General features: G+C 40.2%; 2 protein-coding genes and 1 pseudogene across 3 annotated transcripts; 1 reads left to right on the top strand and 2 right to left on the bottom strand.

Annotated features, from left to right (window-relative positions):
- Positions 1-6,280: 6,280 nt before the first annotated feature.
- On the bottom strand, positions 6,281-6,470 carry LOC137727198 (small nucleolar RNA U3; annotated as a pseudogene).
- Positions 6,471-7,047: 577 nt separating this feature from the next.
- Positions 7,048-10,319, bottom strand: LOC137725274 (serine carboxypeptidase-like 42). 2 transcript variants are annotated; one of them, XM_088695073.1, is made up of 11 exons: positions 9,942-10,319; positions 9,398-9,505; positions 9,198-9,290; positions 8,968-9,060; positions 8,689-8,774; positions 8,313-8,591; positions 8,055-8,188; positions 7,855-7,947; positions 7,641-7,758; positions 7,371-7,542; positions 7,099-7,330 (listed from the first exon to the last, which is right to left on the bottom strand). In XM_088695073.1, the coding sequence occupies exons 1-10, from the start codon at positions 10,192-10,194 to the stop codon at positions 7,375-7,377; spliced, it is 1,425 nt and encodes a 474-aa protein (XP_088551199.1). In that variant the 5' UTR covers positions 10,195-10,319; the 3' UTR covers positions 7,099-7,330; positions 7,371-7,374. The 2 variants fall into 2 exon arrangements, with proteins under 2 accessions (XP_068320008.2, XP_088551199.1); XM_068463907.2 differs by having other exon boundaries at positions 7,048-7,542.
- Positions 10,320-11,425: 1,106 nt separating this feature from the next.
- Positions 11,426-12,485, top strand: LOC148697213 (uncharacterized). The gene has a single exon (XM_088693315.1). It carries the CDS (start codon positions 11,427-11,429, stop codon positions 12,483-12,485), a length of 1,059 nt encoding a protein of 352 aa, XP_088549441.1. The 5' UTR covers position 11,426.
- The last annotated feature ends 6,382 nt before the right edge of the window (positions 12,486-18,867 follow it).

Genomic DNA, 18,867 nt, shown 5'->3' with positions numbered 1-18,867 from the left:
GGATTTTTGGAAATGATATTAAAACACAAAACTCGTGCCCTTCATGTGATTATTTTGTTGAAAAATTGAAAAACTAAGTCATTAGTAGTGTATTTCAAATAAGGTTTTAAAAGACGTTAGGAACTAGTCGAGCGCCGAGCTGGAGCTTAATGTCTAGGAGGATGCCTAGGTGGACTAGGATGATTTAAGTAAATCTATTATATGTTGTGTATATAAGTGTATGTATCCATTTAAGTATGTAACAAGTCTCTTATAATTTATTGTAAAAAATAAATGCAAAATAAAAGTTATCTATTTTTTGTCAAAGTGAGTTGCAACTTAGACGGGTATGGGCAGGTACCTATGTGAAATCTCATTCCTGGATTTCACTATTGCAAACTACGTATTTGTATTAAGGAGATTTTATATTATTTTTGAGAATTTATATTAACTTTAGATTTTAATTAGACTAATTACGAAGTTTGAATTTTGAATTTTGGTCAGTAATCATTAAAAATTTGTGGACTTTGCAAGGTCACACTAAGTACAATTGGATAGAGTTCGATCATATGAGCGTGTAGGCGAAAACCGTTCGCGAATCGGAGTTGCAACGAAGAAATTAGAGACGTTTTAGTTGTTTGAAAGGAAATAAAATAATAAAAAAATAAAATGATTAGAAGCTGCCAGGTGGCAGCAAGCGAGAGGGGAAAAATGAGAGATGCGGGAGATAAATGGAAGGAGGGGGAGAGCCAATGGGAAGGGAGAGAAAGAAGGGGAAAGGAGAGACCGAGTTGGGTCATTTTGATCCGTTTGTGGATCCGCAAACCACCATTTTTGACCTAGCCATATCTCCCTCATCCGACTTCCATTTTAGGTGATCTTAGTGTCCGTGGAAAGCTCATGACGAGACCAACATCTTGGTGTTGTTAGATTTTCCATTTTCTCACTCATTTTTCCAAGTCGAAGCCACAAAGTGCCGAGGGTTTCCGACGAGTTTTCTCATTTTCCGATGACTACGACAATGATTACTGTCGATCACCACCACCAATAGACTCCCCTCAACCTCAGGAATAAAGCCAAGTAGTGGTGGAAGTGTTGGAGCGCATATAGAGGTCAAATCGAAGCACACCAATTCCTAAGGTTTCCGGCAGTCCAAATTTCAGGCGTACCTTTTTCTTTCCGAATGCAACCAATCATTATTTCAAACCCCTTTTTGTTGCTTCAAAGATGAAAATGAATGAGGCAGTCAGGCAGAGTCTTTCATTTTCTAGGAAAAGGAAAGGGAGCAAAAGTACCAGAAAACAACTACAATGCAGCAGCTTCAAATGAAATAACAAAAAAGGAGGAGGAACCAGGTTAAATTATGAGTACAATTAAAATTTACAGTGTTCAAGGAACATGATCTAGTAAGAAAAAAATAATATGAAAACATGAAATTAAAAACGAAATAGTCTCCTCATTGTGCGGTTTTGCCGAACTCTTCCTACCCTTAGTGTAAAAATATCGATGTAGTAAAAAAAAAAAAAAAAAAACACGAAATGGTCAGGCACTTAAAGCCCTCTGTGTGGTCAATCAATAGGTGCTTCTCCCAGCATTCGAAGGGTCCCAAGCCCACCGGTTCCTATGTGAATCCTGTTAGACTAATAAGGAATATGGTTGGAGTCCTTGTGTAATTGTATATAATATTATTATTGGAAGAATAAGCCGTCCTACAGCCATCAAGCCGTCCTACAGCCGTCCTACCTTGTCCTACCTACACACTAGGACGGCTACCTTGTCCTCTACAGCCGTCCTACCTTGTCCTACCTACACACTAGGACGGCTACCTTGTCCTACCTACACATTTGTATCATGTATATATATCCTTGTAATCTTGTAGAGAAAGATAATGAAAAAATAAGCATTCTCTTCCATAAGCATTCTCTTCCATTTGCATTCTCTTCCATTTTTCCACATTCACGTATCAATAACAAATATATTTTTTAGCCTACATACCTTTTTCTACATGGTATACAGAGCAGGTTTATAACCTTAGCCCTAATTTTTTTTTCGGCAGCTTTCTCTGCCGTTCCCATGGCTGTTCGTGGCCGTCCCGTCCCTCCTCTGCTCGTCCTCCCCTCCACTGCACCTACTGCAATTTTGGTTATCATACCCGAGACACCTGCCATAAACTTCATGGCTATCCCGTTGGCCATCCTCTCCATGGCCAACCGTGGCGACCACCGCGCCGTGCCACTGCTTCCAGTTCTTCCCGCAGCCATGCACCTTCCAGTCCTCCCCGGCAGCCACGGTTTTCTGCTTCCCGGCCCCATAATTTCAATCAGGCCCATCACGTGCAAGGCACCCAGGCCCCCGCCTCCTCTTCTACTCCAGCGACCCACCAAGTGCACGGGACCCAGCCCACTTTGCATGACTTGCAGCTTGCCATGCCTGACCTCTCTGCCGAGCAGCACTCCCGTGTTCTAGCTGCTCTACGTGACACCACCACCCCTCCTCAGGCCAATGCCGTGCTCACTACTGATTTTGCCCAAGGTTTGTTACCTGTCACCTCTCGTCATGGTCAATGGATTCTTGACAGTGGTGTTACGGATCATATTACTTCTTCCGCTTCATGTTTGGTTAATCGTTATCCTTCACATTTGCCGCCTGTTTCTTTGCCTAGTGATGCTTCCGCTCCCATTACTTTTACCGGCACTCTTCCTTTAAATTCCTCAGTTACTTTGAAGGATGTTTTATGTGTCCCTAATTTCCGAGTGGACCTTTTATCGGTTGGTAAACTTACAGATGGATTATCGTGTTCCATAACCTTCTTTCCTTCTTGGTGTGTTTTGCAGGACTTGGTTTCGAAGGCGATGATTGGTGTGGGTAAGCGACGTGGCGATCTGTATTACCTTGTGGCCCTTACCTCTTCTCTCCCCACCCGTCAACCTCTCTGCAACATCATTACCATCCCCTCCTCCACTCGTTTGCAAGCTTTAGCATCTAGCTCTCTTAATTGTACTTTTGATTCTAGTCATATTTGTGATGTTTGTCCGTTGGCAAAACAAACTCGTCAACCTTTTCTTTTGAGTTCAATTTCATCAACTTTCCCTTTTGCTTTAATTCATTGTGATATTTGGGGCCCGAATCGTCAATCTTCTCTTTCTGGTGCTCATTATTTCTTAACCATTGTGGATGATTTTTCTCGCTTTACGTGGGTCTTCCTCATGAAACATAAATCTGACACTCAACAATTAATTAAGGATTTTTTTGCTTATGTCACTACCCAATTCCGCACTACCATCCAATGCATTCGTACTGACAATGGTGGTGAATTTTTATCTCTTCGTAGTTTTTTCTCTGATCATGGGGTGCTTTTACAAACTTCTTGTGTTTATACCCCCCAACAAAATGGCGTTGTTGAACATCGTCATCTTCTTGAAACCGCTCGCGCCCTTCGTTTTTAATCCCATCTTCCTATCAAGTTTTGGGGGGAATGTGTTCTTACCGCTACTTATCTCATCAATCGTCTCCCTACCTGTCTTCTCCATCATAAATCCCCATTTGAGGTTCTCTTTTCGAAAACCCCATCTTATGACCACTTCCGCGTCTTTGGTTGTCTGGCATATGCCACCTCTGTCACTCCCACCACCAAATTTTCCCCTCGGGCTCATCGTTGCATTTTTCTCGATTATCCTCATGGACAAAAGGCCTATACCCTTTACGATCTCGACAATCACCGCATTTTCACTAGTCGAGACGTCATCTTTCACGAAAGTACTTTCCCTTATGCCGTTTCTCACCCTCATATCCCATCCTCTTCGCCTACCCTACCCATCCCACCCCCTCTGGACTTTACATATAACCCACCCCTTCCTGCCCCGACGCCTCACCCTCCTCCACCTTCCTCCCCTTCCACGCCTCCCACAGATTCCCTTGCTGCCCCATTACCCGTTCCTCCCCATGCCCCTGCCCTCTCGGCATCCCCTCCTTCCCCCCCGCTACTTCCTTACCTTTCACCCTTTTACCCACGGACATCCCTACCCCCCCCCCCCACTACCTACCAATCCTCCCCTTCCCCGCACCTCTTCCCGTTCCCATAAACCTCCATCCTATTTAAAAGATTACGTTTGCTCGCAGGTGATTCTGCCATCCCACCCATCTTCGACTTCGCAACCCGGTTCTACACAAGGTACGCGATATCCACTTTGTAATTTTCTCTCTTATCACCGTTACTCTCCCAGACATTTTTCTTACATTAACTCTGTCAGTCGGACTGTGGAGCCTTCCTCCTTTGTCGAGGCTGCCACTGACCCCAATTGGCAACGTGCTATGACTGAGGAGCTTCAAGCTTTACATGCTAATGGTACTTGGACTTTAACTTCCTTGCCCCCTGGCAAAATTCCCATTGGTTGTAAGTGGGTGTACAAACTCAAGCACAATTCCGACGGCTCTATTGACCGCTACGAAGCTCGTTTGGTTGCTAAAGGCTTCACTCAGGTTGAAGGTATTGATTATCATGACACTTTTTCTCCTCCTGCTAAGATGATTACGGTGCGTTGTCTTCTTGCTCTTGCTGCTAGTCAGTCTTGGTCTCTTCATCAGCTTGATGTTAATAATGCTTTCTTACATGGTGACTTACATGAAGAAATCTATATGTCTCCTCCTCCTGGTCTTCGGCGACAGGGGGAGAATCTTGTGTGTCGCCTTCACAAGTCACTTTATGGTCTTAAGCAGGCTTCTCGCCAATGGTTTGCCAAATTCACTAGTGCCATCATTTCTGCCGGTTTTCAACAATCCAAAGCTGACTATTCATTGTTCACTAAAAAGTCTGGTATTTCTTTCACAGCTTTGCTCATTTATGTGGATGATATTGTGATTACAGGCAATGATGCTAGTGCCATTAATTCTCTGAAGTTTTTTCTCCGTGATCATTTTCGGATAAAAGACCTTGGTGATTTAAAATATTTTTTGGGTATTGAGGTTTCTCGTTCCAAACAAGGAATTTATATTTCTCAACTTAAAGATTCTCAAGGACTATGGTTTTTTGGGAGCACGACCCATTGTTTTTCCTATGGATGACACAAAATTATCTGATAAAGGAGAACTTCTCAAGGATCCTGAAAAGTATCGATGATTAGTAGGTCGGTTAATATATCTCACTATCACTCGGCCGGATATCACCTATTCTGTGCATGTTCTAAGCCGTTTTATGCACGAGCCAAGGATATCTCATATGGATGCTGCGCTTCGTATTGTTCGTTATTTGAAGGCTACTCCAGGTCAAGGTTTATTATTTCGTTCTGACAACCAGACCAAGTTAACTGCGTTTTGTGATTCTGATTGGGCAGGTTGCCCTATCACTCGTCGTTCGACTACTGTGTATTGTGTATTCTTGGGCGGTTCTTTGATTTCTTGGCGGACGAAACGACAGAAAACCGTTTCGCTCTCTTCAGCAGAGGCGGAATAAAGGGCCATGGCAGGTGCTTGTTGCGAGATAGTTTGGCTTCGTTTTTTGTTGAAGGATTTGAACATTCCTTTGGATGGTCCTTCCATTTTATTTTGTGATAATCAAGCAGCGTTACATATAGCTGCCAATCCTGTTTTTCATGAACGAACTCGTCACATTGAGATGGATTGTCACTTTATACGAGATAAGATTGTAGATGGCACAATAGAGACCAAGCATGTGGGTACGGCACAACAGCTGGCAGACTTGTTTACCAAACCTCTTGGGAAAAAAAAGTTTTCGGGTATGTTACGCAAGTTGGGAGTTCTTGACATCCACTCTCCAACTTGAGGGGGATTGTTAGACAAATAAGGAATATGGTTGGAGTCCTTGTGTAATTGTATATAATATTATTATTGGAAGAATAAGCCGTCCTACAGCCGTCAAGCCGTCCTACAGCCGTCAAGCCGTCCTACAACCATCCTACCTTGTCCTACCTACACACTAGGACGGCTACCTTGTCCTCTACAGCCGTCCTACCTTGTCCTACCTACACATTTGTATCATGTATATATATCCTTGTAATCTTGTAGAGAAAGATAATGAAAAAATAAGCATTCTCTTCCATTTTTCCACATTCACGTATCAATAACAAATATATTTTTTAGCCTACATACCTTTTTCTACAAATCCGATCCTAAACACAGTCCTACATTTTTTTATCTATCAATCCTGCGATTTTCTTTCCATCTATATTTAGTCAGCAGAAATGAAAAATCAATATTAAAAACGAAAGAATTATTTCCGTGGGTGAGGTGGTGTGAAGTAAACCAAAAACGAACGTCTTGAGGAGAAAAAAAACATATATATGGGAACCTGTCAGACTACCGTGCGACCACCCCAGACAGAGAAAACTAGCTGAGAACGATCATCTACTGCTTGATGGAACCAGAAACTGGTATACACGCTCTGGTCGCACGGTCATTATTCATCGACCAGGTTGGGATTCCTAAGGAGACAGAAGAACGATCCTATAGAACAGATCCTGTTCAAGTAAGGTCGTGAACTTCTATCCTTTGTTCGGGTATATGAACAGCTATACTATTTTGGACGCGGTCGATGTGGGACTTACGTGCGGTGTTCCGCCTAACAGCTAAAGAGCTCGCTTTCTCCCTTTTTTGATCAATTACTTTCCAAGCATGAAACTGGTATCTGCATATTTAAACAACAGAAAAGTTGTGTCGCTGCTTTGAATGATTGTTTAAAGTTAAAACATGATTAATTGTGTTGGTAGATTGCTTGTATGTTTGTATCAAGTTTCTCTAAAAACTGAGCCTTCTTGGTGGTTTCTGATGGAGTTTCACGACCCCTGGAGTCAAATTGCTCCAACAACTTGCAACCTAGTTATTACACACTTGGCGTTGAATTTGAATGATCGAAACCGTCTAGTTTTTAGATCTCCATCTAAGAATAATCCTTGCAAAGCGTCATTGTATTCAAAATTGTCTGGGATCATTTGATTATAATCATGAACATTTATTTCTTTTAGAAACCTCATGTTTGTCCATTTCTTAGGTTGATACATCTGACCATTGTTACAAACTCATCCGGCCGATCAATTTCTACCGTAAGACTGCTACTTGAATGGGATTCCCAGTTTCATTTTGTATGATTCAAACACAAAAGTTAAGTGATTGTCAACTCACTCCAGATCTTTCCATTAAAAAATGTATGAAAAACACGAGCTATCGATGAAATGTTTTTGCAGAGTTCTTGATTGGCCTCAAATGAATGCTTTTGCAGATGCCGTTGAAATCTTCTTTTCTACACTTATCGCCCATCCCTCTTTTTTTTTCCGTACTCTTGCCAAAAACAAATCAACTTTCTTTATTGCCCTTGCGGTAAAGAAATGAATTTCTGAACCTAGTAGCTTCTACCGCTACATTGTACCAATTCCCATAACTTGTTTAGTCGTAAATGGAAGGAAGCGTTGTGTTGGGCAATCTTCGACCATGAACAAATGAACTGAAGAGGCGCAATGCTCTTGAAGGTTGAGCATAGGGGACCATATGAGCAGCGCCCCTTACTGTGGCAAATGTCAACAGATTTCCGTACTCTGTAGCCCAACCGCCCACCTATTCATTAAAACACGTACGGATATTCATAAGCAATGTTGAAGAGAGACAGACTGTCAAATTTGAATAGAATTACCAAAGGAAGAGAGCATAAGCACCTGGCCCTTGTGAAACCAAGCTCCGTATGGGACTGTTATCGGGAACTTTAGGTCATGTGCTAGTTCACGTATCAGTGTCCGGGAGCCCAATAATGGTACCACAGAATCTTGATCCCCACTGCATTCGGTTGAAAATCATGTTATGTAGCAACACTAAAAATTAGAGTAGGTACTGTTCAACTTAGCTCCTGTACACATTAGCATAACGAATTACCTGAAAACCCAAATGGGAATATGATTTTGAACTATCCTTGTGAGCAAGGGAAGGATGTTGATGTTCCAATCAGTATCGCTGTAATTAAGAACGCTGTATAACACAAAGAAGAGAAGACCAATCATATGACATACGCGAGCGTAGACTGAAGATAAGTCATTAAATTCTACCAATGCATAAGAAAGGTTATATTCACTTACCCACTGCACATACTCCAAGTATAAGGCAAGTTTGTACGATTTGCATGAAGGGCTTCCTGAACTTCGGGAAGGTTCAAATAAAACCGTCTTTCATACGTCATACATACATCAACTCCAACACTTATCTTAGTAGCCTGCAGAAAACAGGAGTAAAGGAAAAACTCGTTGAAACAATGAAACGACAAAGTTCCATGAAATGAGAATGAAAGATGAAAAAGAAAACAGATATTGAACAAAATAAAGTAGAATAGAAAATACCATTTTCCGCAGTCGTAACTCTTGCTCCACTATAGATGGATAGCAAACATCAAGAATCACATCGTAATCGTTTATGTAATCACCAACTATTTGTTTTGCTTGAGATACTGCTTTGTTGCATTCAAGACTTACATTGTGAGTATTTGCAGAGACATAATCGTCAAAATCGCATTCGTTCATGATAGTAAGGCCAATTTCATCAGAAATCATTCCATGAGACCAAAAGTATTCATATGTTGCCCGAGCATCATGATCAGGTCTCAGCAGTGGATTCCCAATCTGCAAGGTAACGGATAAGAAAAGTTCAAAAAAGTGAACTGACAACTATAGAGATAGATGAAAGCGAGGAATTCAAAAATATGTGAAGTCTTCTTACAGCAACCCCTTTAAGATTGAACTTGAAACCAGTTGATTGTTTATTATGGTCTAATATGGCAATGGCCAATTGCGGTATGTAGTGCCCTGTACATAAACAGTTCAGATGGTAAGAACTGTTTCCAAATGATAATTCGTAGGCAGGAGATGTGGGAAAGAAAGAGTAAAAACTAAAATCGTAACTGCAATGATTATATTTAGAAAAGGTTTGAATTAATTGTAAGAGTTCCGTTTACTAGTAACAGATTATAGAATTGAAAGTATATCAGACTTTGCAGACCTGCATAGCTTTCTCCGGTAAGAAACAACTCTCGGGATCTGAAAGTTGGAAACTTCTCATACCATTTCAGCAAGAATGTGTGCATATCTCTTGCTGCCAAAATCAAATGACGGAGAAAAAAGTTGTTAAGCTTGGTTGACAGGTTTCATCAACCAAAAGAAAACATGTAGAATAAGCACACCCTTGAATCAGTGTAAAGAAAGGAAAGCGGAATTAGCTGTTCACTATACCAGTTGAGGCATCCCCAGAGTTATAATCTGAACTAGTATTTGAGTATGACCATCCTACTCCAGCAGGAGACTCAACAAAAAGGAGATTTGATGCTACAAGAAATGAACAAATGGTACACTATTTAGTTATGATTCCGATTAACAGCTGAACAGAGACACTCCGGAAAAAAGGAAAATTCACATGTTCTATACGGAAATACCTCTGTTCCACGACATTTTATTTCTCCGGAGGCCTCTACCATCACCTGTTGGATAAAATGGACCCAACTCCGTAAAGGCACCTCCGCCGATGGAAGAACACCCCGGGCCTGACACAAAGTTAATCACCCGATGTTATCAACTATTCGGAGTTTAAGATCCTCACTTTCAAGAACAATTGTAAAAACCACAAACATTGAGATAACATTGCAGAAAAGGGTATAGTAATATGGTATATATAACAAGTTCTTTTAACAAGCAACCAAATTCAAGTTGGTTACAACAAATGCAAAATATCCTAAAAATAAAAAACTGCAGCAGATTTCAAAAAAAAAAAAAAAAATCCAGCTGAATATAAAGGATTATCGAAAGCTTTTATGCACACCCTACATAAATATATATATATATACACACACACATAATTTGAAGAATTCATCATAAATAACATGAAAAATGTCAGTTAAATACACCTATGAATTACACAACAGAGTTGAACCAATATTTGTAATTTGCTTTCAAGAAACCCAGAAAAGGGTGAGAGTTTACCTCCATTGAGCCAAAGAGTGAGGGGCTTCCTGTCAGGCTGCTTATCTGCTTCAACAAAGTAGTAAAACAAACTCCTCCCAGCTTTCACATCCACATCAACATACCCAGCATACTGTTTGAACCCAACACTTGGCTGACCAGGCAGACTCACTACCAGATCCTCTGCTGGGTATCCCTCCACTGCACCCAGCAGCACCAACCACACACACCCCAACAACACAGTCAAAATCCCACTAAAACAACACCTACCCATCTCCAGAAGTCCCAAAATATCTAAGAAATTCGACCCCTTTTTCAATTCCTGGGCAATTCACTCTTACACCATGTAATGGCATGTGTGTGTGTGTGTGTCTATATATATATATATATCTTATCCTTTCTTATATATATATATATGTTGAAAAGTCTCATGGGCAATGAATGCCGACAGTTCCATTTGTAGAAAATGAAAGTGGAAAATGCATTATGTTGTCAGAAGACGCGTTACAAGTTTCAAAATGCAGTTAATGCATCTGTATGAAGTTGCTCTATAAATAGAGCACTCCATATGTTTTCATGTAACAGAAAAGATAAGAAGAAAGAAAACTAGAAAAAAATATCAGTAACATCATCTATTCATCTACCTTTTATTTGTTATCTGCCTGTGCTATAATTTTAGTGTGGCATTTTACATCTACCTTGCACCTACCACTTAAAAAGGTTATCTCTCAAACTTTAACCCTTTTATAATACGTTATCAGCACGAGTCTCTATATATAATTATTCTCTCATCTCTCTTCGCCGAACGAACGAAAGAAAGAAAGAAAAAATGTTTCCTTTAAGGTTTTTACTGTTCATCTTCTTCCTCTGCCTCAACTGCGCCGTGTACCCTCGCGACGAATTGTTTGCTCCGTGCCTGCTCTTAGTCCTCCAACTAACGGTTACATACATCTTTGATTACTTGTTTGGTGTAGAGATTGATTACTAACCCGGTATTTATTTATGTTAATTCTACTGCAATCCAAGATGGTGCGGTACAATCGCCCATCTTGAACTGCAAATTTATTCTTACTGCGATCCAAGACGGTGCGGTATCATCGCCTATCTTGGACTGCAGATTTAATTTTACTGCAATTTTTAGGTGGAGCGGTATAATCGCACACCCTACCCTACATATTTGAATTTACCTACTGTTTAATTTCATTGTAATTTTATGTGGTGCGGTATAATCGCCCACGCTGCTCTGCATATTTAATTTTTCTGTTACTTGAGTGGTGCGGAATAATCGCCCATTCTATATTACATTATTTCAATGAGAATGGTGCGGTATGATCGCCTTTCTCATTCATCCTGAAAATCTCGAGCCAGAAGTTTCGAGTGCTTATCATTTTGGCCTGAAGATCAAAATGAAAAATTTGTAAGAACCAGAAGTTCTAACATCATATTCCTCCAGGAATACATATTATTCCAAGTTCTTACACATCTCATTTTCTTTCAGAAAAGAAAATGGCGAACTTGGCGAAGCTTGAATTTGCTGTCCTGGATATTATCGGGAAGAATTACCTGACCTGGGTACTGGATACCAAGATCCATCTGGAAGCAGGGAATCTTGGAGATACCATCAGGGAAGAGAGCAACTCATCCTCTCAAGATCGGGCAAAGGCCATGATTTTCATTCGCCGCCATCTTGATGAGGCGCTAAAGAGCGAGTACTTAACGGTTGAAGATCCGTTAGCTTTCTGGAATGCCTTGAGAAACAGATACAATCACCAGACAACGGTGATTCTTCCAAGGGCCCGCTATGAGTGGACTCATCTGAGGATCCAAGACTTCAAGTCAGTGGCAGAATATAATTCTGCATTGTTCAGAATTACCTTTCAGATGAAGCTCTATGGGGATATTATTACTGAGGAGCATATGCTGGAAAAGACTTTCAGCACATTTCATGCCTTCAATGTGCTCCTGCAGCAGCAGTATAGAGCGCGAGGCTACACTGAGTACAACCAGCTGATATCTGTGCTCTTAGTAGCTGAACAGAATGATGAGCTCCTGATGAAAAACCATCATTCCCGACCTACTGGATCTGCACCATTCCCAGAAGTGAATGTTGCTTCCCTCGAAGTGAACGCCACATCCTCTGGTGGTGATAATCATAAACGAGGACGTGGCCACAAACGAGGTCGATGGAATAGGAAAGGCAAGAACCATGGAGTTCAGTTTCACAACCAAGTTCCGAGACATAATTCAGGCCCGAGCTTCAAAAATGCGAGTCGCCACAAAGGCAAAGCTCATATGAATAATGCTCCTAGAAACCCTGAAGGAGCCTGCCATAGGTGTGGTGGCAATAGGCATTGGGCGCGTACTTGTCGTACCCCAAAACATCTAGTGGATCTGTATCAAGCCTCCCTCAAGGAGAAGGGTGTCGAGACCAACTTTCTCGACCAGGCTAGACCAATGGATATACCTGATCCAGTGTTTGACTTATCAGGACAGTTGAACACAACTCATCTAGATGTTTCAGACTATATTGTGGAAAGGGAAAATGAAGTATATCGGTCCGATTGAATCATTAATGTACTTTTATTATGCTGAACTTGTAGTATTTTCAGATTCAATAAAAGTGGCATGTAAATTTTCTTGTTATAACTTGCTTTTAATTCTGATTCTCTTACTCAGAGAGCATGGATAAAAATTGTGGTTGTTCTCAAAACATGAGAAATGGCGGAGATATTTGTCTTGCAGACAGTGCAACCACACATACAATACTTCGTGATCGAAAGTATTTCTCAAGCTTAATACCTACAAGAGTAGGGGTAACAACAATATCAGGACCTTCAGATGTAATTCAAGGTTCAGGGAAAGCCCAGATTATGTTACCAAATGGAACAATATTGTCCATACAGAATGCATTGTATGCTACTCGATCTACTCGAAATTTGTTGAGTTTCAAAGACATACGTCTAAATGGATACCACATTGAAACAAAAAGTGCAGAAAATGTGGAGTATCTATGCATTACCTTCAATGATACCCAGAAGCGTATATTGGAGAAGTTGCATGGTATGTCGAGTGGATTATATTATACATACATAAGGACAATTGAATCACATACTGTCATGAACCAGAAGTTCATTGATTCAAAGGTTTACATGCTTTGGCATGACTGTCTGGGTCATCCAGGATCTACCATGATGCGTAGAATCATTACCAACTCTAATGGACATCCATTAGTGAATAGACACATTGCTGCCTTAAATGATAACCCTTGCAAAGCTTGTTCTCAAGGGAAGTTGGTAATTAGATCATCTCAACTAAAGGTTGATGCTGAATCCCCATCATTTCTGCAAAGAATTCAAGGGGATATTTGTGGGCCTATTCAACCATCATGTGGACCATTTCGATATTTTATGGTTTTGGTTGATGCATCTACCCGATGGTCACATGTTTGCCTCTTGTCTACTCGGAATGTAGCCTTTGCGAGACTTCTTGCTCAAATAATTAAGTTACGAGCACAGTTCCCAGATTATCCCATTAAGTCTATCCGACTTGATAATGCTGGTGAATTTACATCTCAAACCTTTGATGATTATTGCATGACATTGGGCATTGATGTTGAACACCCTGTTCCTCATGTCCATACTCAAAATGGTTTAGCAGAAGCATTGATCAAGCGGCTTCAGTTAATAGCTCGCACTCTGCTTATGAAAACCAAATTACCAGTCTCTGCGTGGGGACATGCCATCTTACATGCTGCATCATTGGTTCGATTGAGACCTATAGCCAACCATCAATACTCTTCAGTACAACTCGTGTTTGGACATCAGCCAAACATTTCCCATTTACGAGTTTTTGGTTGTGCTGTTTATGTGCCTATTGCACCGCTACAACGCACTAAAATGGGACCTCAGCGTAGACTGGGAATTTACTTGGGTTTTGATTCACCATCAATCATTAGATATTTGGAACCCTTGACAGGTGATATGTTTACAGCTCGTTTTGCTGATTGTCACTTTGATAAGACAATTTTCCCGTTGTTAGGGGGAGAAAAGACCGTTCCAGAAGAACGGAAAAAGCTGACATGGGTTGTTCCCACCTTGTCTCATTTTGATCCTCGCAGCATTCAATGTGAAAATGAAGTGAGAAGGATCGTTCATCTTCAAAGCATTGCCAATCAAATGCCAGATGCATTTAATGATGCTATGAAAGTGACAAAATCACATATACCAGCTGCAAATGCACCTGCAAGAATTGATGTCACTGTTGGACAAAATAAAGTGGCAGCAAATGATTCATCTGGTGCACGCCTGAAGCGTGGTAGACCCCAAGGTTCAAAAGATTCAGCTCCTCGAAAGAGAAAGTCGAGGGCACAACTGAATCCAAATGAAATCATTCAGGAAGAGAAAATGAATGATACATCCACAATTCATCATTCTGGACTTCCAGAAAAAGAAAATGTCCTTGATGAGACATCTGTCCCTGAAGAGACAGAAGTACATGAAAGTAAAGAAATCTCCATAAATTATGCATGTACAAATGAATTGTGGGATCGAAATGAAATAATCATCGATGATATGTTTGCATTTGCAGTAGCCACTGAAATCATCTTAAGTGATGATATTGAGCCCCGCTCTGTTGATGAATGCAAACAGAGACAGGATTGGCCTAAGTAGAAAGATGCAATCCAAGCAGAATTAAATTCCTTGGAAAAGCGGAATGTTTTTGGACCAGTAGTCCAAACCCCGCCTAGTGTAAACCCCGTGGGTTACAAATGGGTATTCACAAGGAAACGCAATGAGAAAAACGAGATCGCAAGATACAAAGCACGACTCGTTGCACAAGGTTTTTCTCAAAGACCTGGAATTGATTATGAGGAGACATACTCTCCTGTAATGGACGCAATTACGTTTCGTTACTTAATAAGTTTAGTCGTTTCAGAAAGACTTGACATGCGACTTATGAATGTCATCACTGCGTATCTATATGGAGAATTAGATACTGACATCTATATGAAAGTCCTAGAAGGACTTAAGTTGCCTGAAACAAGTAATAAACCACGAGGTATGCTCTCGATCAAATTAAGGCGATCATTGTATGGTCTGAAACAATCTGGACCAATGTGGTATAATCGTCTCAGTGAGTATTTGATCAAAGAAGGGTATATCAACAATGTTATTTGTCCTTGTGTGTTCATTAAGAAATCCAATTCTGGATTCGCTATAGTGGCAGTATATGTTGATGATATGAATCTAGTTGGGACTCCTGAAGAGCTCAATAAAACTGCTGAATATCTGAAAAGCGAATTTGAAATGAAAGACCTTGGAAAAACAAAATATTGTCTCGGCCTGCAGATCGAGCATTGTGCTAGTGGAATTTTGGTCCACCAATCAGCTTACATTGAAAAAATTCTGAAGCGATTTGGTATGGACAAGGCTTATCCACTAATCACGCCAATGGTCATTCGTTCTTTGGACATTAAGAAAGATCCATTTCGTCCAAAAGAAGAGGATGAGCTAGTCCTTGGTCCAGAAGTACCATATCTGAGTGCAATAGGTGCTTTGTTGTATTTAGCACAATGTACTAGACCAGATATAGCTTTTTCAGTTAATTTGTTAGCAAGGTATAGCTCTGCTCCAACAATTCGCCATTGGAAGGGTATCAAAGATGTATTGCGATACCTTCGTGGGACAACAGACATGGGTCTCTTCTACTCAAAGAACTCCACAGATGACCAGATCCTTGTTGGATATGTAGATGCTGGTTTCCTCTCTGATCCGCATAAAGCCCGCTCACAAACTGGATATGTGTTTAAGAATGGAGATACAGCAATCTCATGGCGCTCAACTAAGCAAACATTAGTTGCTACTGTTGGAAGTATGCCCACAAAGCCACTCATTTGATGTAATAGCTTTTTGGAATACTTAATGTATTAAACTTTTATATGTTTAATGAAGGGCAAAGCTTATTGTTGATCACTATTTATTGTATCTTGTGTTTAAGCAATAAGGGAATCCAAGGAATGTATTTGATCTAAGAGACAAGTGATTTAAGTTAGTTAAATTAACGAGACCTTTCTCTTATGTTCATTCCTAAAAGGTTCCTAGCCATAAGATTGCTAATTGGGCATTGACAATCCGCTAAGGTTAGTATGTGTTATGTCGACTCAAGCGTGAGTATGAACTAGTCTCAAGTCATTTGGTGTTGGACACTAAGGCAACACACATAGGTGCTCGAAAGAGTAATCGAGTACACTGAACAACGATCAAACGAGAGTTCGAACATACATGTCATGTGAGAACTCAATAGTTGCAATATGCAAAGTAGTCCTTTGACCTGAGGCATCATTGATGTCTAATGGTTAGGTCCTTGATCTTTGATTATGTCAACGGCATTCCATTGGAGTGTCCACGGCATTGTTGGGGTCAAGCTATCTAGTCATGTAGGCATATGAATGTACAACAAGGGATCTCTAACCTTCCATGATGGAAGGAGAATACTCTAAGATATGATTCGAGAGTCTTTGGCCAAAGCATATGAATATGACTAAGGAAGATGTTCCAAATCTTATTCAATTGAATCATATAGAGAAGTATCACATTGGATAGTAGACATGAAACAAACTATCACTTAAACAATGTGATTAAGAGTATTGTATTAGAGAAGGACCGTATTGCATTGTAGTTGTAACTGGATAGGTTCTCCAACCACTTCTACTTAGCTTGGGTAACCATGACATGCTGCTAGGCGTCACCCATGGTTTGTGGAAGCCCTAAAGATTAGCAAACACTAATTTTAAGGGAGAATTGAAATGTGGTTTCAATTCACAATCGATCGTTAAGAGTAACATCGCCCACTACCTCGCTAATTGGAACCTAATGGATCGTACACCGAGTAAGGATATAAGTGAAGAAATTATATGAAATGGATAAGCCATTAAATGGTTTAATTGAAGAATGGTCAAGATTGATTAAATAGTTAATTAATTATACGAAACGTTCGTATTAGGCGTTTAAGTTAGTTTTGGGCTTCGGGGCGCAAAAACGTTTTGGTCCACAAGGCCCATTATGTTTAAATTGTATGACAACTAAAACAAAATGGGCAATTAAGCCCAATAACAACATATGGCCGGCCATAAGGGTGGAGGGTAGTGAACTTGGCTTAATTGCAAGTTTGCCACTCCATTGTGAGGTGGTATAAAGACATATTTATAGCCATTTCATCCTAGGGGTTTTCTAATTGAATTTGGGTGAAACATATTCTCTCATTTTCTACATAGAGGCCGGCCACCTTAGGTGAGGAACATCTAGCAATCTTTCTTCCCTAAGTCATCCATTTTCATCTTCACACAACATCTTTGGTGTGGAGACTTAGAGACACCAAACTTTTGGTGTTTTGGAGAACAAATCCTCAAATCCTCAAAGAAGAAAAAGGAGCACTAAAAGGGAGAAAATCACAAGGAAGATCCAAGGAGCAAGGAGGTGACTTGAAGGCCCTCCACTTGGGTGAATCCCTTGTGCAATCACGGATGAGCTTCAAGGGTAAAGAATCTCTAAAATTCTTATTCTCTTTAATATTGTTAAAGAGTCTTATGGTTCACCATATACTAGGCTTTGAAAGTCATGGGTTTTATGAATTGTTTTTGAATGCATGCCTACTTTAAAGTGTTATTAGTTTGCATATGTATTCAAATGTTCTTACATGTTCTTAGCTAGGACAAAATTTTTCCTTCAGCTACATCTTCAAATCATTCAGAAATACTTGCTTTACATGAAGCAAGTCGTGAATGTTCTTGGTTAAGATCAATGATCCATCATATTCAGAATTCATGTGGTCTAACTTCGAAGACAGACAATCCAACTGTCATCCATGAAGATAATGCAGCCTGTGTTGCCCAAATGAAGGAAGGATTCATCAAGGGCGATAAGACTAAACACATATCTCCAAATTTTTTCAGTGCACATGAGCTTCAGAAGGCTAAAGTTATTGAAGTCAGACAAATCCGTTCAAATGAAAATCTGGCAGACTTGTTCACCAAATCTCTACCAAAGTGCACATTTCAGAAGTTAGTGCAAGGCATCGGATTACGTCGACTTACCAAACAGCTAAATTTGGAGAATGTGGAATCAGGGGGAGATACATATCAGGGGGAGCATCCCCGATACATGCTTGTTGTACTCTTTTTCCTTCGATTAGGATTTTTCCCACTGGGTTTTTCCTATCAAGGTTTTAACGAGGCAACATAAGCATACTTGACACTATATCAACGATCCAGGAAAAGTTGTACTCTTTTTTCCTTCGCTATGGCTTTTTCCCACTGGGTTTTTCCAAGCAAGGTTTTAACGAGGCAACTCATGTTGATATGTGGGCATCCAAGGGGGAGTGTTGAAAAGTCTCATGGGCAATGAATGCCCACAGTTCCATTTGTAGAAAATGAAAGTGGAAAATGCATTATGTTGTCAGAAGACGCGTTACAAGTTTCAAAATGCAGTTAATGCATCTGTATGAAGTTGCTCTATAAATAGAGCACTCCATATGTTTTCATGTAACAGAAAAGATAAGAAGAAAGAAAACTAGAGAAAAATATCAGTAACATCATCTATTCATCTGCCTTTTATTTGTTATCTGCCTGTGCTATAATTTTAGTGTGGCATTTTACATCTACCTTGCACCTACCACTTAAAAAGGTTATCTCTCAAACTTTAACCCTTTTATAACAATATATATATATATATATATATATATATTATGCAGAGAATGCCAATGGAAAAGTGCACAGTGCAAAACAGTGCACATGCGGGCCAAAACTTTGGTGTCACAGGCTTGGACAAAAAGTAATTGAACGAAAATACCCCTCGGCCAAAAAAATTTCAAACATGAAATATGAATGCATAAAATAATCTAAGGGTAATTTGGTAAATTTGGAAAGAGAGAAAAGAAAAAAAAATGAAAA

The sequence above is a fragment of the Pyrus communis genome, chromosome 5 (assembly GCF_041283825.1).
Source record: "Pyrus communis isolate YQ-2024b chromosome 5, ASM4128382v1, whole genome shotgun sequence".
Classification (NCBI taxonomy): Eukaryota; Viridiplantae; Streptophyta; class Magnoliopsida; order Rosales; family Rosaceae; genus Pyrus; species Pyrus communis.
Note: the sequence above shows the minus strand (reverse complement) of the source record. Positions and strands in the feature narration are given on the sequence as shown.